This window comes from Anoplopoma fimbria, chromosome 7 (genome assembly GCF_027596085.1).
Source record: "Anoplopoma fimbria isolate UVic2021 breed Golden Eagle Sablefish chromosome 7, Afim_UVic_2022, whole genome shotgun sequence".
In the NCBI taxonomy this organism is placed as follows: Eukaryota; Metazoa; Chordata; class Actinopteri; order Perciformes; family Anoplopomatidae; genus Anoplopoma; species Anoplopoma fimbria.
Window position 1 is genome coordinate 8,569,865 of NC_072455.1, and position 15,914 is coordinate 8,585,778.

The window sequence follows — 15,914 nt, forward strand, 5'->3', positions numbered from 1 at the left end:
TCTACTCTACTATATATTAGGGTATTCTTTTGGTAGTCAAGACATTAAATGTTGTGAAGTCACTGAACATGGACATAATCACATTTATGTATTGCAAATTTTGTTTCGACACTGTCTGTATTCAGTTGAATTCTGCTGTGTCTAATACCATTTGTAAGGTATTCCAGTTTGACTAGCTCTAAATAAATTCGGCCCAGTTCAGTTGGTTAAATCAGATTAAAAAAAAGGTACTTCTTTGTATGTTTACGCTGTCTGCAGTTCTCTTCTGTTCTCTTGTTGTGTGCTGCTGTATTGTGCTGTAATCCGGCGCTGAAGGAGTTAAGTTCTGTGCAGTGGGTGAACTCAAAGGAACTGGCGTTCACGTGGCTAAGCCACTGTTGCTATGGGAGAGAGGCCAGACAGAGGAGAAAGAAACCTCTCTCTCTCTCTCTCTCTCTCTCTCTCTCTCACATTCCCATTTTCTCTCTCTCTCTCTCTCTCTCTCTCTCTGTCGTTCTCTCTCTCCCCCCTCCGCTGCTCTGTCGTTCTCTCTCTCTGCCAGAGAGGCTGGCTGGCTGGAAAACCAAACGACTAATGAGAGTACACAGCTCTCTCTCTCTCTCCCTCTCCCTCCCTCCCTCCTTTAGCTTCATTTTTCAAACAACATTCACTCTCTCCTTCACTTCAGCTCTCTGAAACATTTATCTCGGTCCCTTCCTTCATCTCTCCCTCATTCCATCTCTCTCCATCCTTCTTTTTCTCTCTCTCTGCCTTTCTGCAATATCAGAAGGCAAGCCAGTGAGTCATGCACCAACAGCACAATCCCAGATCGAGTATGCCAGTGTGCATTTCAGCCGTTTTGAGTTACAGTCAAGACAAATTTAAAGACAAAATTAAAGAGACCCAGCTGAGAAAAGCAGCATATATATGACCAAACATAGCTACTAAAAGCAGTAAGCTTTAGATTAAAAAAATAAAACCAGGACCCATGAGGATATGAAGCTCTGTTTAGTAAAGCAGACGATGCAGGCTGTACATCTATCTCTGCTTTGAATTCATCCAATAGGTAATGCACAGCACATAAAACCATTAAGGTTATGCACACAAAAGTGCAATAGTTTATAGGACATAAACACATCCCTTCATCTTCTAAATGTATTTCATGTAAAACCTGTCTATCGCAGACGCGTTGTCCAACTAACAGTCCACAGAAGCCAAAGATTATTTACTGACATTTATGACAAAGTGACAAATTTAAACATTCGGAAAGCTTAATCTTATTAGAAATCATATTTCTGGTATTTTTGCTTGAAAAAATGCAGAGAAACAATGAATCTATTATCAAAATAGATACAGATACTGAACAATAAAATAAAAAATAGTCACTGCACAGAGATCTAGTATGAACTTTGTTACTTATACAAAAGACATAATAAGTATGCCATATTTGAATGGAAGCATGAAGAGGAACAAAGGTTTATTCTGGGGGGGCAGCATTGTTCTTTTTACAACTCCCGCTAACACACATTATCCAGTTAGTGAAATTAATGTAAAAGCACATCCTGGGAAAGGACCGGGGAGGTCAGGAGCAGACATGGAAGGAGAGAACAGGCCAGGGTGGACTGGAAGAACAGGACAACACACAACAGCACGGGACAATAGAGAATAGAACGAGACAAGACAGCCGAGAGGGAAATGACAGAAAAGAAAAGGGACTGGGCTAGACTTCAGCAGGGGTTTAGCAGCTATGACACACTCTAGTGCTTATCTAGTACTATTCTGTTACTTCGGACTAGGACCAATAAAGATGCTTTTGAAGAGTTTCATTTTGTTTCTGTTGAGTTTGAATATAGCTTTTATATGATCAGAAATTAAACTATTGAGCCTATAAGCAGGACTATCGGCGTTCATCGCCTTAATGGCACAGAGCGACTACGTTCACGTCATATATTTTGATGATTAAGTGTGCTACACTTTGGGGTCAACTGGTGTCAGTGAGGTAGCTTTCTCCAACAGAAAGGCGAGAATTACAGCGCGACCTCAGGGGGGAGATGGTTGTCCCAGTCCCACAAACAAGCAGGATATGAACAGCGGCCGGCGAGATCTCGTCTTCTACTCTTAACTAGAATATATGCACATGAGCCATAGTTGCTCGATCCATGTGGGAGATGTTCCAAACTGAACAAGAACACAACCTCCTCATTACTGACTACACCGAAATAGCTTCCCTTGCATTCTTTGGCAAAACAGTCTCGTTAAGAGGGCCGGGCCCAGTATTCCCTGACAGCAGTGTTGGGTAAAAAAAAAAAAATACATAGGACAGCTCTTGGTCCAAGACGCAACTTGGACATACATGATTCTCTCCAACGGAGCTGAGTAAAGGACGTTTATAAAAACTGCTGTCATAGTTTATCAGTGTCCCGTTGTGGTCTTAAGTCTACATGTGTAGAAATACCAAATAGTCAACAAGAGGGTTTCCGTATTTTATCAGCTCCTCCATCTCCCATCAGTTAAGGACAAGTTTCATTCAGAGCAGTGGGGAGCAGCGTGGGCTGTCTAGTGATGCGACACAGATATCAGCAGTCAGACAGGGTGAGGTTATTCATTCCATTTTTCAGGACCCTGTCACAGCCAGTCTGGGCTGCTTTCTCGCTCAGTGTTCTCTACAAAAGACCTTGGCTTTCCTGTTTAGGATACAACTGTTCAGCAAAGCTGGCAAACATAATGTGTCTCTTTATCAGTGACAATTAACACATACCATCTATTCATTTTGCATGTTAACATATAGGGTGCCTATCCCTAAACGTTTGATACCAATCTGTTAGAGGCATCCAGCAGTTTTGGTTCTGCTCACTGAGCTCTGACATCCTTTCAGGCTGTGCAAAGATAACCAAGTGTAATCTCCTAAACTCAGACATCAACATAAACCCTTGCCGCACCGGACTGAAGGGACCATTTACTGCAACTGTTCTGAAACAACTCCCCTACTTCTCCGAAATCGTAAACAGAGGTGATCTAAACGTGTGCTGATTGGTCGGTATGTGTTCTCCAGCGCTCGCTTTCTCAGTCTTAAAAAATGTTCTTGGTGCAAAGTGAGAACAGAGGTCATGAGATGAAGTCGGTTCACACGAGGCTGGTTTAGTACCCATTTGTGGTCAGAGATGTCATAAAATAAGGTATTGGTTTAACGTCTCCGTTAAGTATACGAAAGATGAGTCGTACAATTCCCCATGAAGTCCAAGTTTGAGACCAACAAAGACCACGATCTGTCTGGAACTGAGATCAAGTTGGGGTTTTTTTACAAGCCTCTGGTGCCATATTTTGGGTTCTCATTAAAGTTCTGTGGGTGCTCTTTTGTCAGTTTTCTAGACACGATGTATTTTTAGCACCGTGTGCCTCTAAAACGCTGCCTTGCTACGAGAATAGAAGTAGTGTGGCACAGTGCACCATTCAGGTCTGACCTGGTGCTGCAGGAAAACCACAGCAGCTGTCGAGTAGTACGGACTAATGTATTCCCAGGGTTATCTGGGAAGCCTGCAAGCCTATAGGAGACTTTATGTGCACTGTGTGTGTGTGTGTGTGTGTGTGTGTGTGTGTGTGTGTGTGTGTGTGTGTGTGTGTGTGTGTGTGTGTGTGTGTGTGTGTGTGTGTTAAGAGAACTGGGGGAAGGGAACAGCTAGCCGGCAATCCAGCCAGCCCATCCTGGCTTCGGATTACATTATGTTTCCTTAGGCACCAGAAAACAAACCACTAACACACCGAGTATCTGGTTACCGCGCTGCCCTGAACGCCACGCAGCAATGCTGCAGTTTAGTGTGCAAATATCAACTTGGTAAATAAGGATTCGTCATGACACCTAAACTGCTTTTCTGTCACCCCCCCTTTCCCTGAAATGTATTATTACTGCCACTGTTAAACAACAAGGAGCATCTGAGAACGTGAGGAGTTCACTTATGCACACATCAGCGCAAAGACACGCTGCACTGCGAGCGAAGGGAAGCAGACACGTTCAAACATACCTGAAGGTTATGTGAGAATAAACATCCCTGGAAACGCATCGGGACGATACTTTTATCTGTCTAGGCCTGTCGATGTGTCTATGTTGAGGCTGACTGCAGAGGATAAATAAACCACGGTGTTCTCATATGATTAATGCAGTTTAATCATGATCATTCTTGGTATCACCACTATAGGAGATATCCCAATATGTCCCGCTACGCTGTAATGAAGGAGTCTGTTACTACAGCTGGCTGAGAAAAGAAATGTAGAGATCATATGATCAGGATGTTACACAGATATTTTATAAACTACAATAATAATGAACTAGAATTCCAGGCCCATTTCGGAGGGTTGATTATTTATAGTTGTTTGCCCTCGGTCATAATTCAATACTATGTAACTTAAATCTAGCATCTGGAATAGTAACCATTCATTGCCAACCATAAGTTATCCATTGGGCTCCTTTAGAACACTTTAGGCTACAAGTGGGAAACTGAAATTTACACAAAGCACTGAGCAGCATTCAAAATAATGTCCGTTCTCTACAGAAACAAGCAATATAGCCAGATCCGTATGGTGGTACACATATATTGGTACCGGCCCGTCTGGAGCTTCCACGTTAGAGGGTGAAAGCCTCTCTTCTGCCTCGTGTTTATTCTCTGGGTCTCCGGTTCTGGATTTGTGCTCCAAACAATGCTGCTATTCACGACCCAGAGCACGCTCACACGCAGCTCGGGGGGAAAAGTTTCGGAGCTGGCTGAACACGCACAGGTTCTGTATGTGGAAGGTTCTTCCCCCGGGCCCTTTTCTGCTGATTAGCCACAGAGATGAGCTCCGGGCCGCGGCCCCGAAAACAAAGTGGCAGCTCTGCTACTGTACATACTCACACACACACACACACACACACACACACACACACACACACACACACACACACACACACACACACACACACACACACACACACACACACACACACACACACACACACACACACACACACAGTGGACTATGATGGAAAACAAAGGCTCCTATAGGCAATGACCTGGCTGCCCCACTGCTCTTTCCATTCATCGTGAATCCAGATGAGTGTGGCGGTTTTATGCCTAATGTGCCGGCGCGGGATTCTGCTGCTGAGCTTTTTCTTTCAGCTTGTGTCGGTGTCCCCTCAGGTCCCAAAACCAAACCCCCCCCTCCCAAGTGTCTGCGAGGCAGGGATCGCCACGCTGTTCAGGTGCTCTGTGTTCCACCCTGTGTGTCGGTGCTGCACCCATTCTCAGATCTGTTTATCTAGCGGTCTCTGTTGTTGCCATTTCAACTCTGTCATGTGTTTTTTCTGTTTTTTTCAGTTTCAGGCTGTCCCTGTGCTGCCAATACCGGGTCACTGCTGAGGAATTTACACTTGCCATTGATGGTGCGCTGCATTTGAATACTTCCTAAACCTTTTTCCTGCCAGGGCCCAAAAGAGAATTCTTTTTCTTTTTCTTTAAGCGTATTGTCAGGTTTATCATGTAAAGGGCACTCAATCAAGGAAACACTACCTTAGATATGTGTGCAGTAAACAAAACTGGATTAAGATACATTAAGACACACAAAAAACAGAACTCTTTATGCAATGTGGACTAAGGTTTGACTATGTGTGAGTGTAAGGCCTGTTGCTGAACGGATAGAATGTCCCACAGTAATAAATGGCTGGTATGTCAAAACGATGATTACTACAGTGGCTCTGTAAAACGAGGTGCACTGCTACTACTTCCATCATAAATCCAATACTAAGGATTGGCAAATGCAACAATAATTCTAAAATGATGTCCTTGGTCTTATCCACAGAAACCCTAACCATAAATACACCATTAAATACCTTAAATGATCTGATATAGCAATAACAGTCTCCAGGTTGCAGCTGTCATAGCTTTATTTATAAAGCTGGAAAGAAATGTCGTCGTAAAATCATACAGGACTAGAGAGGCAAAGCACGGTTGCTTTCCATTGTCGATAAATCTGCATTATTTGGTTCATAAAATGTCCGAAATAGTAGTAGCTAATGCTCATCGCTGTTCCCCAGGCCCCTAAATGCTAATGAAAAGCACTGTCAGGTATAAACAGATGCTGAGCACTCAAAGACGTCAAGACCTTGAGTGGTTTGTGAGCTAACGACTGCACGACGTCTTCAAATTGCTTGTTTTGTCCAAACCAGCTGTGCAAAGCACAAAAAGAATCAGTTCACTGTCATCTGAGAGGAAGAGGAGCAGTGAATGTGAAAAGCTGCATCCGCGAAACTGTAACCACGACGACAGTCGGCTCTATATTATAATGTTTTGCTATATGAGAACCGTCTATGACCAAGAAAGCCAGTGTGACGGATAACTTGTTGATTTAGATATCGGTGCTTAATAACCAGTAATCTCAGACAGATTTCTACATCAATTTGTATTCATACGTATTGAATCTTTGACTTGGACACACACCTGTTTTCTGCTAAAATACACAGCTATGAACCAATAAGCCTGAGTGAGCCGCCGCTCACCCGGTATACTCTACCACCTATCTGACCACATCCACTTGACAAAGGCCTGACAGCTTGGCTTGACACACTTCTTCTAATCTAATCTCCAATCCCTCTCCACTGTATTCACTCGGCTAGTTAAGCCCCCGCGCTAATGAGACTGTGCCCCATTGTATGGAATTAAAGCAGAACACTACTCACTGCCTCAATCACATCACACACGGACCAATTCTACAAGGGATTTAGGGGAAGCTGGGATGCATGTTTGTTCTCTGATGTATAAAAACAGGAGTACATGAGGGAGCTTGCAATTACACGTAAAAAAAAAAAAAAAGTGCAATCAATTCGTGGGGAATCGCGTCACCTCACCGTTCCAGTTGAAAGAATAGAACAGACAACGGAGCGTGAGTTGAGTGCAGAATGACGGAAAAAGCTGTGAGGCAGTGAAACCTGGAATGTATCCACCGTCTGCATCTCATAGAAAACATCAATGACATGTGAGATTGTCCTGTGATATGTGTGCTGGCCCTAATGTACGCTTTCAAATACACACACACATATCACTATATATATATATATAGTGTGTTTGCTATTTTCAGCTGCATATATTGTAAATTCTTGAACATTCTTGAATGCATGCTACACACTTTTACATTTATGGATGTATTCTTTCTACCGTTTGATTCAGCCATTTGTTGAAGTTAATTTCAACGTTTCAATAGCTTGAGTTGGTTAATCCAACAATGCATGTAGGAATGCAGATTAAGTAAAGACTGGTTTGAAAAATGTTGCAATGCTTCCCCAGAAAAAAATAAAATAAATATATATATATGCACAAAAACAAAACTACCAGGTTCCTATAGCCATCAGATGATAATACCTGATGGCTTGCTGACTGCATTAAATAGCACATATGTGCACAGAAATCACACCAGAGATGATGTGCTGGGGTTTGGCCAGTAATCTGCACAGGCAGATTCTGCGAACAAAAGAAAAAACAGGGAGCAGGCACACTGAGCAGTGAGCCAGTACTGTGTGTTTGCCAGCCAAGGAGTCGTCAGGGCAAATATTTCACTGTTTGCTGGTTTTGGCATGTTATCCCATTAGGAAAATAGCTGTTGTTGTTTTTTTTAAAAGGAGGGGGGGGGATCAGACATTTCGGCTGCTTTAAGAAAAAGCAATAATTGCACCTCAAGCTGCAAATACATCTGCTCCACAAGTGACAACATAGGGGTCGTCTTGAATATCGTAGACAAATATTTTAGCCGCAGACCAACTGCCCATTGTTCAGCCTGTTTTTAACATAAGTCCCGGCATTCCTGTCCCGAGTCGGAGGGGTATGCAGGCAAACCGGGACGACTAATCACGCATCAAAATCATGTGGATTGTGACCCCACAACCACGAGATAACAGGGATTATGTCGACGTGATGGCTGTAGCGCGGCGGTCACATCTAGAAAGCCGACCGTCACCTCCTCCTCCTCCTCCTCCTCCTCCTCAGCTGATTCGCGGTATTCGGCAGATTAGAGCGTTTAGCCGCTCGAGACGCAGATTCCTCCACGCGGAGGACAACACTGAATCTGTTTGAGCCATCAGGGGATTCTCGTTGACAAAAGTAGTGTTTTTGACATGACCACTTTAGATTCACGGTGTCGCTTTACGGTTTAAACACACCGTGTAGCGCGACTCACACCGCCGCCGTTGAATCCTTCGTAGATACCTGCAGAGGTCTGAACCTTTGGGGTGTAAATAAGTGAGAGTGTCTGGAGCTGTTTGTGTCCATAACCCCCCCTCTGCCTCCCACTAACTCAGCCAGCGAAGTGGTCAAATAACCAGCCACACTTGTACAAGCAAACAATGACAAACGCTTTAAAACCAGGGGTCCAAACAGCCATAATAACTGGAGAAAGCCGCATCATAGTTTCCTCGCTGGCTCGCCACCAACCACAGAGATTTCTCTCCCATTTGCTTTGCATGTAACAGACCAACAGAAGTCGTGTTCCTTACCGTCAGGTCGGGGTTTCCGCTGTCACGGTGGTTAACGGCTCGTATGACGCCGGACCTCCACGGCCACCGGCCGGTGTCGCCGATTTCTGGCGGCTCGTCGCCGCTGACACAGAGGAACCGTTTCCCGACCAGCTCCGGCCGAGCCTCGACTGCCATGGCCTTCCGCTGGTCAAACCCACCCCCCCTCCAAAAACCTCCCAACAACGACCCGTACAGACCTGTCACTTACGACATGAAACCCGCTCTAAAAGAATCCAACAGTAGAAAAAAAAAAAAAAAAAAAAGGAGAAGTTATTTGTTGCAAAACGCTTAAAGAACCGACCCGGGGGATTTAAACGTGCAGCAGTCTGCACCGCTCCCAGCGTCAGTCTCTGTTCTCTCTGCGTGGAACAACGGTGGAGCACTGAGCCGCATCACCGCTGCCATCCACACTGGTGTTTCTCCGCTGGATCCCAAGCCATTCACCGGCCGCAACGCGGTTGTGTCCCTCCGCGCGGTCGAATCCTATCGGTACTATTTTCCCCATATTATTCATACAACAGCTCGTAATTGAAGAACTGCCACGACTACCACTTCTAACTCCAAGTGTAGACGACTTCTGCTGATAATTCCATTGTTATAACAGTACTGCTATCGTTCGCTCTAGTGCTGCTGCTGCTACTGCTGCTACTACAGTGTTATAAACAGAAACAGCAGCATTCATGCTGGCTTTATAAATAATAGGCAAGGAAGAACTAATGCTGATGTCGCACCAGATGTGTAAGTGCCATTCATAAAAATATACAGCAGGTCCTTCGACTATAAACGTGCTGCAACTAGTTTAATAATAATTTATGTTTGTTTCATCCTCTTTTATTTCAGTTGCAGCTTTATGTTTTACTTATAAATGCAACACGTGACACAGTATCGCTGCACTTGTGTCCTGTGTACACAGGGAACCAATGCAGAGGAGAGTTAACAACCATCATCAGACCACCTTGTGCAAATAACAGTTGCATGTGTGAAATGAATGAATAACTTACACGTAAGGAGGTAAGGGAGTGGATATAGCAGAAAGAAAAGAAAAAAACATAGTGTAAATAGTGTTTAAAGGACAACACCAGTGGTTTAGCATGTCCTATATATTATAAACCACGCACACCCTAGGCATCCATTGTTTAAGATTATTTTCTGTATGAAAATTAGCAAAGAAACTCGACTTGTGGTAACCCATAACAGGGAAAATCAAGTCAGAATAATCGTGTATAATTTTTTCAGTGGAAGCATTTTGAAAATCAGTCTGTACTTAATCTGCATTATTACATGCATTATTGAATTAAACAACTCAAGTGTCTCCAATGATGATCCACGATTGATCAGTCTTTCACTGCTGCACCGTCTAGAATCCTAAATTCACTTTAGATCTCTTTCTAATACTTTTAAATGTTTTATAGGTGAGCATTTATCAATATTTGATATGTTTTTTTCTGTTTTATAATCATACTCTTTCCATTGTACATTCTTTATTATATCCACCCGTATTTTGTCCTCGTTTTGATTTTTTATTTGTTTTAATCTGCCGTTTTTTTATTTTCTTGTGAAGCACTTTGCAACATTGCTATTGTCAGAAAAGTGGCATACAAACAAAGGTTATCATTATCATCATTATCCTCCCATTCATTTTAATCTGCTGTGTATATTTGTATATTATACACCTCTTTAATCTTGCTCTATTGTATGTGAGCATTTCATTCAGAATTTGAAATGCAGCTGGCACGTTTGGTCTCTTTCTTACAGTGTGGATGTACTAGTTTACTAGTTTTATTGTCTTCCTCCTTTACAGCCTCAAACAGAGAGGGAATTTGTGAAGGGAAGATTATAAAGCAGAGCAACAGAAGGAGAAAAAAAGAGCGAGGTTTGTGTGTGTGTGTGTGTGTGTGTGTGTGTGTGTGTGTGTATGGCTCTACAGAGGACTGCACGCCTGCGTGCCTTTGCTCGAGTGTGGGGATCTTAAGGACAGTGTTGAGGTTCGTGTGTGAAGCACGTAGGATGCAAACAGCCTGGGGCGACCTCATGGGTGGGATGCAGGAGGGGAAGAGAAAGGAGGAGAGAGATGGACCGATGGAGGTGGAGACGAGCAGGGAGATGAATAGATAAACTGTAAAAAGAGGAAAAGATGCAGAAGAAACACAGTCACGCTTAATGCACACGAGAGAAAAGATGAAAAGAAGAAAGAAAAAGAAAAGAGTGGAGCAGAGGTGGGTTATAGTGGTGGAGTAGAAAATGTAACTATTGAAAGCAAAAGCAACATGACAACTGTGAAGAAGTGAAATCAACATATTTATTATCTTACTTACATATCAAGGTCCTGTTTACTAAACGCGTGTAGATTAAATGGCCAAAAATATGTTTCACAAAATGTTCCTTTAATTTAAAGAGGAAGCACCTGCTCTCAGCACATAGTCACAGATGAGGAACAGCTGTGTAGTTTGAAGGAATTGTACAACATGTCAATGGACACCAATTTTTGTCTATTGTTAAGTAGAGCTGGAGATCGATCAGAATCAAAGCATTTTTTCCCCCTGTGTCGCACAATTAAATATTAGGATGATGTTAACACACACACAGACGTAAATTCACGCTGTGAGGTGAATGCTGAGGACGTGACACACATCAGCACACGTTAACAGCTGGAGTGAGAGAGTAGAAAGATGCATCTTAATGCAAGCAGCTTTCATTCTTAATTTGAAAACAGTTAAAGCTCCTCCCTCAGTCTGACCTGGGGGACAATAAAGCCCCTTTTCCCACTGGACAAAACCCCCATAAACCCCCACTAACATCTGGCCTTTGTCTGCAGTGGGAAAGGTTCCAATCTGCATTCATTCCCGGGAAAGATGACTCTGCAGTTACTTAGGAGGATTTATCGGCTCCAGATCCGATCAGCAGCAATGGAAAACGTCACATCCGGGTGGACACGCTAATTTCCGCTGTCTTTTCCTGGAACTTTTCTTGCTGTTACAGCCACAAAGGCCGTCCATCTCCATCCAAGCAGTGATAGAATAATGCTCCAAAATAGTCTGCCCCGAGGTCATTGCTGCTTTCGACTGTTTACTAAGCGTTTTTCTTCTTTGTTTCTTTGTCACTTTGTTTGTGGTTTGTTTGGGTCTAGTTCTCCAGCTTATGCTGTGTCATGAAATTGAAATTGTGTTGTTGTGGTAAACACGTCTTTAAAATGATTTTGAAAGTGTAATAGTACAAAACAAGTGATTGCAGAACTCTCAGAAATAATTGTGAAAATCTACAAAAAAAAGCTTTAATGTTATGCATGTATTTGTGAAAGAAAGAGCTGCTGGAGAAGAATGTGTTGTGGAAACTCCTGTTTAGACTCCAGAGTGGATGAAGGTTTTGCTGAAGATATTGTTGAAACCGCCATTTAAATCATTACTTCCAAATAAGCAGGGACCAAAGGTCAAATGGAGATTCTAGCCTGACTTTGATAGGCATTCCCACCATTCACAATGTACCTATGTAACAGGACAATGTGAGTGGAGGTGTGTAATCTGGGTGGGAATGTGGATGATGTAGTGATGAATCTGATAGGCCCATTGTTGAACAGGCTGTAAATGTCACATTGTATCTATCCCTCAATATTGATTCATTGCGTGATTGAATGCCCTGCAGCAACAATGCCATCGTTAATATGACTTGGTTTTTCCAAAGTGGCTGATTTTCAGCATGTATCTCTGCTTAGTTTGATTTATTTGCCGTTTATTGTCCGTGGATGCATTTTGCCGCCGTTTGTGATATTTTACAGGACTGATAGGTTAGCAGTGGAGCCGCTCCATGCTCTGCATGAAGGTGTTTTTCTGTTCAGAAGTGATCCATGGTGTCGTCCCAGACATGCAGTGTGGCCAGAGAGGCTCCACCGGGAACCTCCCTCACACTGCTGCACACTGCAGCAGCCCCGTTCATGAATAACAAGTAGCTAAGGACTCCTCCTCCCCCATACGCACATGCATCATATGTACACAAAACACATCTGCATGTGGTCACGATCATGAACCTCATGCAAACATGTTAAGGCACGCGCTCATAGCTCACACACGTGTTTGTGTGCTCAGATATCCACACACACACATACATACACACACACACACACACACACACACACACACACACACACACACACACAGACAGACAGACAGAATTGCACACACAAAGAGACAGGCATGCTGAAGCTCACAGATGGGGGATCGTGTCTGCCAAGTGCTGTGCATGGAAAACTGTAATGAATATGATTACGACCTAAAGACTAGTGTGGTTTAGGTAATGAGGAAGACAAAGGCAGGCCACTGAATTTGTATTCTAGGTATACAGTCGGTAGTGCAAACACAAGAAACACATAAATAAAATAATTTCTTCTCTTATTTTGTCTTAAAATAGAGCACATTTTGTCCTGCAAGCAGAATACAGCAATCTGGAATAATGACAACAAAATGTTGGGTATACAGAATAAACGTGAATCCCAGGTTTGGTGCAGGTGTAAATCTGTGTAGGAAATGCAGCATAAATACAGTCGTTAGTAGTAGTTAGTATGCTTTACCATGCCATAACTTGCACAATGCACATAAAACACACAATGAACCTGGGTTTTATTTTAAATAATTTAGGGGAAAACCCACTTATATGTACAATTTACATCTAAAATATGTTATTTACTGTTTTTTTTCTTATGTATCAAGAAACAGTAACTCATTTCTGGTCCATTAGATTTGATTATATACTTTTAATTTCCAAACACACGTCTATGGATCAGCTATGACTTAAAGAAAGATAGCGCTTGTTATAATTCACACTGCGCCTCTTACGGACTGTCACACTTATTTGTTCGATCCGACAGGGATTCATTAACATTTTGTCATTTTGCAATACATACATAAACGTTTCAAGTAGCAAATGTGTGTTTTATAAAGACTGAACCTGCCTAGAACGTAAATCAAAGTCACCGTCCATGGGAACTCGAGTCCCCGACAACAGCGCTCGCAAAACCCAACAAACCGCCTCACTGCTTCTCTCACCCGTTGGTTAGAATTCGCCACGAATCTAAGGCCGACCAATCAGAGCGCGGTTCACTGGGTTTGAAATCCCACCGCTCCTGTCAAACGCAGAAGTCACATGGGCCAAAGCGGCCGACCAATGGCAGGTCGTGTTTGTTGTAAACAGACCGAACTGGCCAATAGTATGCACGGAAGGCCGTTCTCTCTTCCTGTTGACGTCAGTGGCTACCCGAGCACCGTTCTGGTGCCAGGAACTGGTTCTGGAGTAATAAGTAAAGGGAAGGAGGAACCTGGAGGGGAGGCTACAAAACAACAGGAGTCGTATTGGATAGACATTCCACCGCTTAGCTATGGCTACTAATGCACCTCTTTACTGACATGACGATGTGTTGACGTAGCGCTACAGGAAACAACCAGCTGGTCCTTGATCCGGAGCTTTTGGCTGAAGAAGTGCAGCGCTGCAGGGCTAGCCTCGCTAACATCACCGCGGTCACCGGCTGTATCCTTCCGCTGACACTGCCCGACACCCCGGACACAGGAAACATGGTGTCCTGGATGATCTCGAGAAGCGTCGTGTAAGTACCTGCTGAGACATTTGAGAGTAACGTATTGCAAGTAAACAAAAAAAAAAAGGGTCCTTTTTTTAACTCAAGGCGACAATGAACGTCGGCGGGTTGGACTTTGTTAGCTTAGCTTGGCTAACGTGTTGGCGTCCTTGGGCTAACTTGTGACCTAGGTTAGGTCCTTTAATGTTTTAAAGCGCGGATACTTTACCAATAAGAAACGAGATCATTCGGGTTAGCAAACAGCTACTAGGCACAACACATCCAGCAGAGTTTATTTTGTAACACGAACATGTATTTTTAGTTAAATAGTTAGCATTGTGGCTGAGACAAAAGCTAATGCTACCGTCTTGTTTACGAATCATGGCAGTGCACACACTGCTGGTGAGTCAGCCGTAACAATACGCCGTGAGAACACGTTCTCTGAAGTATCGGTGAGGTGGAACCTTTCGTTCTAACACGTTCCTCTGTGAAGGAGTGTCCGCTACAGAGGTAACCTAGCAACCAGGCCGTTAGTTTAACTGGACAGCTAACCAGCTTCCTGTTGCCATGTCACTGGAACAAAGTCAGATATTCCTATTCATCACACTGGACATGTGTCTTACTTTTGGGTCCAAATGTCAAGAGTCGCCATAACACTTGAGCTACCTCTCTCCCTGTGTGTCTTTGTGTGTCTGTGTGTGTCTCTACGTTCAGGAACAGCGGTTGCATAACTTGGTATAATGGAGGATAGGAATGTGGTGGAAAAGACAAAAAGGGAGTGGAGGAAAAATCCGTAAATGCCTCTCCTTCTTCTCTAATGTTACTTTCAAACAGCTGTTAGAAAATGAACACATGCCTTTTTCTTTAACAGACAGACTGCTGTCACAGGTCTATATGTGGTTCAAAAAGGACTCGGGCTTGTTATAACTTGTCCATAACCTTTTCTACTCTCCTGCCTCTAAATGCTGCAACTTCATATATTACGACTGAACAACACCACAGTACATTAACAATGGATTCAGCCCGTCGCTGCTTTCCAATATACAGTATTGTCCAGTCCATTTTTGTTGTTGTCCCTCACTACATAAGAACAGTAGGTTTGACGTGTGATTGTGACTCTAAGATAAACAATCTAACATTTAGCTTTAATTCGAGGCTATTTACATCCCCATGATATGAACACTGCTGGAATGGCAGTCCTGGCTTTCCACAGCTCTGCAGTTTAAGGGGCCAAAATTAAATATTGAGATACATTAAGTCACCCTGTTATTTTGAGTCAAATGGTTCGCAGTAAGTAAGTTGCTTATGTTAGGATCCACAGGTATCTGCAAAGCCAACATTGTAACAGGCTGATGATGGGATGATTGTGGCATTTTGTTTGTGCCATTTTACCCCTAACTGAACTTGAGTATATCTGGATTTATGTAATGGTACGCAGTGCCGAGTCCGCTTACATTTCATCTTGACAAGCTCAAACTTGTGTGGAAGTACGCTGACCTATAGATTCTGTTCTCTGGAGTGTATAGGGCTTGAATCTCCGATGGGTGTCCTTTGCCCACGTCAGGAGTGTTGATACATTTCCTTTACGGTGGCGTCCCTGGGCAGTGTGAAGTGGGCTTCTTTAAGCCTGTACCTCATTCATAACGCTGGAATTATGTAATGACCAATTCTTTCAGGATCATTCATTTCAAAATGTATTCTTTGTGTAAACATTAACGCTAATTTGCCTTAAAACATTTTTTATGTAGTTTGGGACAACTCAACCTTATTTAATGTGTTTTCTGTCAAAAGAGGAAAAGCAACCAGAAAACACTTTGAAATTGCCTGGTCATGCAACAGTTA

At 43.1% G+C, this 15,914-nt stretch overlaps 2 protein-coding genes across 2 annotated transcripts in view; one reads left to right on the plus strand and one right to left on the minus strand.

Annotated features, from left to right (window-relative positions):
* jmjd1cb (jumonji domain containing 1Cb) overlaps positions 1-8,647 on the minus strand; it is a 101,065-nt gene extending 92,418 nt beyond the window's left edge. The window contains 1 exon segment of the mRNA XM_054600926.1: positions 8,492-8,647. Coding sequence (XP_054456901.1) covers positions 8,492-8,647 — 156 coding nt within the window.
* Positions 8,648-13,775: 5,128 nt separating this feature from the next.
* reep3b (receptor accessory protein 3b) overlaps positions 13,776-15,914 on the plus strand; it is a 32,809-nt gene continuing 30,670 nt past the window's right edge. The window contains exon 1 of the mRNA XM_054601204.1: positions 13,776-14,102. Within this exon, the coding sequence (XP_054457179.1) occupies positions 14,071-14,102 (32 nt within the window). The 5' untranslated portion in view covers positions 13,776-14,070. The remainder of the gene's footprint in view (positions 14,103-15,914) is intronic.